Genomic DNA, 9,430 nt, shown 5'->3' with positions numbered 1-9,430 from the left:
CATAAGGATTTATACCAACTAGTGCAAACACATTAAAAGAAATGTGTTACAAATTTAGGCACCCACACAAAATACAGTGCGTATGGAGGTAGTTCTCCAGAAAGGATACGAAACCAGCTGCCTGTCTGAAAATGTACACATGAGAAGCTCCATGGAGCTTGGGTCCAAGAAATACAATGAAGGGCTGATCTTTTTAACAAGTGCTGAAATGAACCACACCTATTGACCCCAGGCTGAAGGGAAGGGGCAGGCGGCCACCCACTGGGGGAAGAGATAAGAAAAGAAGGGATGGGAAAAGAGGGGGAGGGGAAAAGGCCAAACAAGGTTTAAAAACGCTCCATCCCGTGGAGGGGAACAGAAGCAAGAGAGCTGATGGCCAGATCAGTACCTTTATTTGTCTCTCTCAACCACCAGCTGGTTGCTCTCCAAACTCTGCAGCTCTTGCACCACCAGCAGCAAGGTGAGGATGCCAGAGCCTGCCATCCCCACTACAAATTGGATCAGGCCTCTCCACCGCTCAGCACAGGTATGTATGGCCCGGCTCTGCATGAAATGGGACTGGGCCTGGATGCAGCCAGGTCTAGTCGGGCTCAGGAGCAGGAGGAAGGCAGAAGAGCAGCAAGCAAAACCTCTGAGGAGGAAGAGGAATGTGGATCCCAGGCTCTTTCCAACCCAGGTGAGCCCAGGCCAAAGGATTCAAGACAGCTGGGCCCAGCCAGGCCCGGAACACTTACCCAGATTGCTGTGCACAGCATGCTGTCCCGAATAGTAGATTCAACATCCCAGCTTGTCAGTGTGGAACAGACTCTCCTGCTCCCTCTGTTTCAGGAACATCCTTTTCCTATTCACCTAAAAGTAAGTAGTGAGAGATCAAAGGACTCTTGTCCTGGGCTTCCTTCTGCAAATGGGCAGTTAATTGCACTGTTCAGGACATCCTTGTATATGCTGGATTCCAGGGCCACCGGGGGGGGGGGGGGGAATGACACATGTGGGGCAATTTGCCCCAGGCCCTGCAGGGGCCCCCATGAGAATATAGTATTCTATAGTATTGCAACTTTTTTTATGGAAGGGGCCCCCAAAATTGCTTTGCTCCAGGCCCCCTGAATCCTCTGGGCAGCCCTGCTGGATTCTGTCAGACTGACTGGAGCAGTTTTATTTACGTTAATTTGCAATGAAGTAATTACTCCAAATCATTTTAGGATTGTACAGAGTTTACAAAATAATTATAAAGTCAATGACAATCCTTTGTGCTAGCACCGCGGGGGTACTGGATACAAATGCTCTTTTGTTGTAGTTGGGGTTAGTGATGCTTTAAACCATAAATTAGGATGCATAGAATTTTTTTTAGGCGATATTTACATTTTCCACATAAAGCCTCAAACTCCCATGTGCTGTTATGGTACCTGAAGAGCCCCAGTCAACAAATATGAAGAGACAAAGAGTGACTTGTAAGTGAAATGTCGATTTTCATCGAGTAAGAGAACCAGCGTATATGATTCCAGAATGACAAGTTATATTTATAGCTGAGATTTAGTGAACATCTGTAAGATGCGGTCCTCATTTTGCTGGTAAAAGGGTGGTGCATATTATCACAAGAAAAATTCTTGTGGCCCTTTGACATTCAAGAAAAAGCCATGCATAGGGGACTGGGGTAATTCATGTGTGTGTGATAGAGTCCATCACCTGCTAGTCTCTGGGTTCAAATTTGGTGCAGCTTGATTGTGGCCAAAAGTCATTACCTTAGGATGACTTATTATGTAAAATGAATTGTAGTCTCTGTCCAATTTTTCACAACAGATGTACACATCACAAAAAGCACATTTCACCCCAGTTCACATTCATGTTGATCTTTCTAACAGAGGCCGTAAATCGAACCAATATACGGATGTCTCTACCCTTTCACCTTAGCAGGCAGACCCTCCAGGTGCAGATTGGCATTGGCAGGGCAGCTGGAGCCATATCTGTTCAGTGAAAAACCAATGTCAACATTTTCAGAAGTTGCTTCTGATTTTAGGTGCCTGAGTATTTGGGTGTCCAGTCTGAGACATGTCAGGGACCTGATTTTTCCAGAGGTGCTGAGCACCTCTGACTTCAACTGAAGTTGTAGCTGGTCAATACTTCTGAAAATCAAAACCAAAGTATCTCAAAAGTTGGGCACTCAACAACTGAGGCACCAAAAAAAAAATCACAGGCTACCTTTGAAAATTTTGGTCTAGATTATTTCATTGTCCAGGTGTATTACTCTTGTGGGGAGTAAGGAGTGAAAGAGGAAAAAGCCTTGTGTGAAGAGGAAAAAGTCAAGAATTAAAAAAAAAATCAGCTGAAATGGGTAGACCTAGCATTCCTATGCTAGTGGAAAAACGAATGTACAATTGTTTATTGGAATGTTGTAATATTGACTTTCCAATATGACACCGTCATTGCTAATATGTAAAAATAAATAATATTCTTCATTAGCACAAATACTAACCAGATAAAATACATCCACCTCAAAGAAGGCTTTATTTTCTTTCTATTTTTTCCCAGAAGAGCTTTAATATCTGTGTGGGTGAATGTATATTTTAGATGCCACTGGGAATAACACTAACTTTGGATTCTCATATTACTATTCTACTTGAAGTCAGGTTAGATCTTTTCTTCAGGGAATGCCCATTATCAGGACCAACTGAACACTGGGATTTTCCTGGGTCAGTTTCTATGGCTAGGTTAAATAAATTCTGTGGTGTGTTTCCATAAAATCTGAGTAATTTAATTAGGTCTTTTAGCTGTGAATAATTGCTGTAGGTTTTAGTTTTATTCCCAAAGTTTTATTTCTTTAGTTGGATTCCCAAAGTTCAGTTTACATGTTCATCCGGCCGGGAAATTTAGATGGAAAAAGCCACTTACAACTGAACTTTTAGCTGCAGTTCTCAGATGAGATGGCCATAACCTCTCAAACAGAATAAAAATAGCAGCTGTCCATTCAGTCACACTTTCTACAGCCAAAACACAATCATTCTCAGAGCACAGAAATGCTCTTAAGTGCTAAATGGCCAGCTTGGTCTCAGTCATACCACAAATACATTCGTTACTTGCTACAGTTGATGCTCTGCAGGGCTGTTCCAGACAGTCCAGAAATGCATCTGTTGGTCTTATTTATATTTTTATTGGTGGTGTCAGTTGGAAAAAAAGTCACAGGTTGCTATAAAAGTGTCCCAAAAATATAGCTACATGCGGCTTGTGAAAAAAGATCCAAACAACTGGCATTCTAACACAGTAAAACATGCATACTCCAGAGACTACCATAGACCTGAAAGCAATGCTTTCTCTAGCTCCCAGGATGCATCAGACGATATTGGCCTGGGAAGCCTGAGAGAAGTGGCTCAGTGTTAATTTATGATGGAAGGTTAAGCTCCTGTGAGAATTCTGATGGACCTTCCTTTAAGTTTGACAGGTCACTTACTGGCATCATCATCCACAAACAATATACTAGTGACTTTGGATTTCAGACATCAATGCTAAAATAATATGTTTCTCTACCCTAATTATACATTTCCAGGGTGAACAGATCAGTCAGTACAGTACTAAAAGCGAGAGATTTTGTATTTTGGGCAGCACTTTGCATGTATTTGAAAAGAAAACATAAAATGAAAAGATTCCTGAAATGGGAGTGTGCAGCTTCCCGGTGCTATGGGCAGGTGCAGACTTCATGACCACTGCTCTTTGACAACATCCTGCCTCCTGAGCTGGATTAACGGAGGGGTCACTGAAGTGTTACTAACTCAGAAATGTATAACAAGATTGGATTGGACTAAACTGGATCTTAGCCAGCTGGAAATGGAATATAAATTATACTAGGAAGTTAAAATAACTATCACAGTTTCAAAACAGTTTTGGTATTTTAAAAAAATAGTGCTTGTGAATGGTGGCAGATGGACAGTTCTGGATAGTGAGAACTGCCTGACAATGCGAGTTCCCCATGCCTCGCCACTGCTGTTCTGTCGCTAGGTGTGAGGGGGTCTCCATGATCATAAAGGAATAGATCCATCTTGGTGGACCTTTATGCCTATTTGTTGCTTCACTGTGTTAGATCTTCAACTGGTGTAAACTGGCATAGCTGCATTGAAATCAATGGAACTATGTTAATATACACAAGGAAAGAAGTGGGACTCTGTGCAGGCATAAGGGGGTGCCCAGGGGGACCTCTTTGTAGAATCAAGGTCTGCATCCCTAGTCTCTCTTGCTCAGACTGTCAGCAACAGTACCACTGTTCGTTGATTTTTGTTTTTCTGCTATATTGAGAACAATATATAGGGAACAGAACTGAAACCATATGCTCACTCAGCAGCCAACAGATGTGACATCAGAAACTATTGACCTAGACTAGATTCAAACTGGAGGACTAGAAGAGCTAGGCTCTGTATCCCAGCTAGTCCTCTTTAGCTATGATAATCTTTGAAAAATACTGTAATGCCAACACATTATTCACTCAGAAAATGGCCAGGGTGTAGTGCCAGCAACACAAGCACTGTGCTCTTTTCTCACATGATTTTCACCATTTTTTCCAAAGCACCATAGAACTGATAGTTGTTGCAATAAAGTATTTGTAATTACACTTAATAAAATCCTATTTTCTGAAAGCTGATTTCTGACCCAAAGGGAAGGTTCTCTTTTCCCACAAAACAACTGGCTCTAGAGTAGATGATACTCTGATTCATAAAGAGTGGCTTAGTGGTGATGGCAATCAAAAAATTGACTTTCATCAGAATTCTTATAAAACAGCAACAGAATCTTTACCTGCCACCACACATTAAACCAATTAAGTGCGCACACACGCACTTTTTTGGGTAGCTAATGAGGTTATAACATAATTCCTGTATCTTCTAGCAATGATTTTTCATTCTTACAGTAATTAATATGAAGATTGACCATGGAGAGGTTGCTCCAAAGTGCAAACTATAAGCATCATTTTAAGTTGTTTGGGTATATTTAAAATGTTGACAAATAAACAATTTTTGGTTTTATTTCTAACAGCATGGAGATCATTTTTGGAATTGTCTCCAGAATCACTATGAATTCAGTGAGAAAATAGGTACTCATGGCTACGTGACATTAACAATCTCTTCACCCTGACGATTGCTCTGTACTCTGCATTTGTGCCTGCTTTGTTAGAAAGAGGCTATATGGTGGCAAACCACAGGATGACTGGTTTTAATTTTGTCACGCAGTGACTTTACAAGAAATTATTAATAGCTGTATAATTTTTTGTGAGATGACTCATCGGAAACAATACATAAAAGTCTTCCTAAATATAAATGTTCTGACACACTATGGTTGGAGGGATTTTAAGACGACCACCCCTACAGATGTTCCTTCGGAAGAAGTTGAGGCTTATTGGCAGGGAAGCTTGCATTATACCTCTTCTGAGGAGACAGGACTCAAATATTTAGTGTTGTCATTGTGGCACCTTTTACAAATGTGAAATAAACTCTTTTCAAAGGTGGGAGAGGGAAGAGAGGAAGTGGGGAAATCCCAAGAAAACTAAAGTTTTTAATTTTCTGAGAAATAATATTTCGCACAAATATAATGCTTATATTTTCAAAATGCTTTACAAACATTAGCTAATTCTCTCAACATCCCTATGCAATAATGCTTACTTATGTCCATTTTATAGATGAGCAAATTAAGGCAAGGAACTTAAAGCACTATCTTCCCTAAATATTTTACTGTGTTTAAAGCACAATGGCTCCCCAGCCATCTACTAATATTGACTGGACTTGCACATTTAAATGGGGCCAAACCATCTTATAATTACATTAAAAAACTTTACTTCAATTGTGGTTCTTTTCAAGACCAGGCATTATGATGTATTATAATTTGTATTATGGTAGCACCTATAGGCCCCATCTCAATCAATACTGGTCCACAGTAGAATTTGGCCAAAAATTTCCACCATTGCTTCAGTTCCACCAATGGTACCAGCAGTGATGGAAGCAGTATTATAGACAAGGCACTTGGTGGTTGCAGGCCTTTCAGCCACCATGTTGTCTAACACTGCTTACAGCAGATATAAACAACATGGTGGTTAAAATGCTAATGAATGCCAGCAACATTGTCTGCACTATTGCTACTACCAGTGGAGCTGAACCGGGGATAGTCATTGTGGAAAATTCTTGGTAAAAATGCCTGATGTAGACACAGCCACTGAGTCAGCAAAAGAGCAGACTGGAACTTAGAATCTTCTATATTCCAACTTCATAACAAATCCACTAGACCAGGCACTTGTGAGCACGCTTAAGAAAAAAACAATTTTCCTGACTGCAAACCATAAAGATCTACTTGATTTATCTATTTAACAGTTAAAAGTAAAAGAACAACAGAACTAAACAGGCCTTAGTTTCTTTAATGGTATCTTGTTAAGGATAGCATCATCATAAACTAAATTACACTAGTAATTAATTAACAGTAATTAATACATTTACAATAGTGATCAAAAATAAAAGCTGTTCAAGTAGACATGTCCTACGGATTCAGCTCAGTGTCAAGTGATAAATATCCAAAGCACTCAAAGACTGGTTGAATATTTTAGGTCCTAATTTTAAGAGATTTAGAGGTAGTGGGCCATGCAGTTCTTATTCTGGTGTAGCTCTGCCAGTGCCATGCGGGATATTAACTCATCTGTCTAAACATATGGGTCTTGACAAACAACAGCTGCAGGAAGGATATGCTCCTGCACTGAAATTGAAAACACTTCAAATGAAATCACTGCAAATATTTATTGTGTTAGTATTTTAATAGAAACTATGAACCACTTGAGCTATTGCTCTCTATCACTTCAGTTCACAGGTTTAGAACAGTGGAGCCCTAATACAGAAGGGCTTTTTTAGTAAGCACACTTTTCTATTTACTTCAGTTAGTATCCAGTTTTTTCTCTGAAAGGAGAAAGAATGAAAAATTTCATTTTCTGTCCTGTATCCCAAAGTTCCCATGCGCTGGAAACCTGGAAAAGCTGGCATGACTAGCTTGTTTACTTATTCAAATATATTAAGAGGTAAAATAAATTGCACTAGGGATTTTATATCTAGAACATTTCTGAATTCTACTAAAGGGAGCTTTATAGATCAGGATTCGAAAGGTGACCTTCAAAGAAACAATCAAAATATTTTTTTTAAAAGGAAAAAAAATGGCTACTTACCTAGGGTCATGCCTTAGTGCTCCCCAGTTTTCTAGTATTGGGGACATTCCACAACGATGGAATCTCCTCACCTGCAGCAGACGTCCAACTAATGCCAGAGGACTTCTAGGGGGTCTAAAACCAAACTGGTTAGTTTTGCATTATTTTTGTGCCAATTGCTCACCCCTGCCCGCTTAGTGAGGCCATTCAGCACATATTTCAGTGTTCTCTCCTTTTTGATGTTTTGTTTGCAGATCACCTTTAATGTTACCATAATGTAGCAGGTACTGCCTATATTAAACACATTTGTGCAGTTTTAACAGGGCTTTATTTGAAATAATGGAGCTTTGGCCCATGAGGGGCTTGAACCTGCATTCCTTTAAGAATGACAGCTGATAACAGAGTCTAAACTCAGTTCTTAGAAAGCTAAAAGCATAAGCCTTTACCATTTCAGAGAAAGGACCAAGTTTATTAATTAGAAGACGTAGCAGACTCATAAGCCTCTTAAGTGGAGCAGCTACTATAGGGGGACAAAGATCAACATTCTCCTAAGGTTCATCTGGAACATTCATTATGTAACAAAATGAACACGAATGTTCCAGATGAACCTTATTATGTAACAAAACAAATACATTAACACACATGATGTTAAACACTACTTTGCACCAAGTGTAGACAAGAATAAATTGTGTTTAAAAAGCATTAGTGAGCATCCCTCTAGGGTTAACCATGTCCACCTAACTTTTAAAACATGGTTGGCATGGTCTACACTAGATGCAAAGTCATTTGGTTAGAACTGGTTAATTAGCACGTTGTTCAACACAATGCATTTCCCTAGTGGATACAGGCCATGGTGTGGATTATACTTGCGGAGCAAGTTCTCAGGGAAGCCAGAGGGCCTTTTGGGTGTGCAGGAATATCAAAATCAGGCCAGAGACAGTTATCACAAATTAAACTACTAAAATTATGGTTAATTGAAAGATAATTTTTAATATGAAGCTGCTAAAGGTCAGTGGAGACTGGTGACATTTAAAAGCGGGTAGGTGAAACTGACACAAGGTTGCACGTCATGACACTTTGCAGCAATGTGTAAAGATCAGAGATGAAAGTTCATGCTGAAGGTTTCTGTCTAGAAAGATGTGCTGTGTGTGGCTAAAGCATTACTTGTCATTCATTTATTTTTGGTTTGGCTTTCAGGATAGCGTTGAATTTAGAAACATCTGCAGTCATATGGCTTTACAGCTGGAGGGGCAGCGATTTGACAGAGACTTACATGCAGCACACCAGTGTTTGAGGCTCATCGTTGAGAAACTGATTGATTCACTTACAGTTTTCCCTTCAGATTTGTATGCCATAGCCCGAGCTTCACTGAGACAAATCCTACAAAACCTCCCAGAGATGTGAAACAGTCACACAGACAAGAGTGACTAAGATGTGTAAGAGGTGATAGTACAACCCTACCTCTCAATTGCCTTCAAAATTATGTGTAGTTTGAAAGGTTGAATCTGAAGCCTCCGCTCACATGAGTGATCCCATTGACTTCACGTGACTAAGGACTTCATAACCAAGAGCCCAATCCTGCAAAGTGTTGAGCACCCTTTGTCTTCCTGGTCAAACTGGCATGAATGGGAATTGAGGGCACCTCCAGGAGTTGATCTGCGCCTTGCAGAATTGTGCCCCACATGAACAAGGACTGTAGAGTTGGACTCTAAAATTGGGACACACTGGTAAAAAGAATGGTGGTGGAGAAGAGGACTGGACCTTTGGAATTCTGTTAACCTACATCACTGTCAGTGAAAACATGTTTTCAAATCATTCTTTGTGCTAGTTTGATACTTCAGAGACAGAAAGTGCTGTACATAAGAATGTAACTTTATCACCAGGACAACACATCTGAGAGGTAGGTTGTGTGAAGAGTATTTAAAGATAGCTTTAAAAAGAGACGCTCTCTAGAGTACTTTACTACACTGATCTGAAACAACTGATCTGAAGGGTTGCCAATTCAGAAAAGGAAAAAGGGGGAACATTTTTGGACCCAGTAGGATCACTGTTAAAAATAAATACCGGTAAATAAAAGCCCTCAGTAGTCAAGCACATGGATGCTAATGGAAAGCAGACAGAAGGGGCACAAAGTGTGGCCAAAGCAAATGTATTCAAAGAGTTAAACATATATTTGTGGAAATTGCTTTGCAAAACTCACCCAGCTTTAGTGACTGTACAGCACACAGGCATACAACTCTGCTCATGTACTGCCAAACCAGGAGTTTCCATAGTCTG

General features: G+C 40.1%; 1 protein-coding gene across 1 annotated transcript; it reads left to right on the top strand.

Moving 5' to 3' along the window:
- Positions 1 to 372: 372 nt before the first annotated feature.
- Positions 373 to 8,701, top strand: DLEU7 (deleted in lymphocytic leukemia 7). The gene is made up of 2 exons (XM_045001737.1): positions 373 to 855; positions 8,351 to 8,701. The coding sequence occupies exons 1-2, from the start codon at positions 373 to 375 to the stop codon at positions 8,555 to 8,557; spliced, it is 690 nt and encodes a 229-aa protein (XP_044857672.1). The 3' UTR covers positions 8,558 to 8,701.
- Positions 8,702 to 9,430: the final 729 nt, after the last annotated feature.

This window comes from Mauremys mutica, chromosome 1, assembly GCF_020497125.1.
Source record: "Mauremys mutica isolate MM-2020 ecotype Southern chromosome 1, ASM2049712v1, whole genome shotgun sequence".
NCBI lineage: Eukaryota > Metazoa > Chordata > Testudines > Geoemydidae > Mauremys > Mauremys mutica.
Note: the sequence above shows the minus strand (reverse complement) of the source record. Positions and strands in the feature narration are given on the sequence as shown.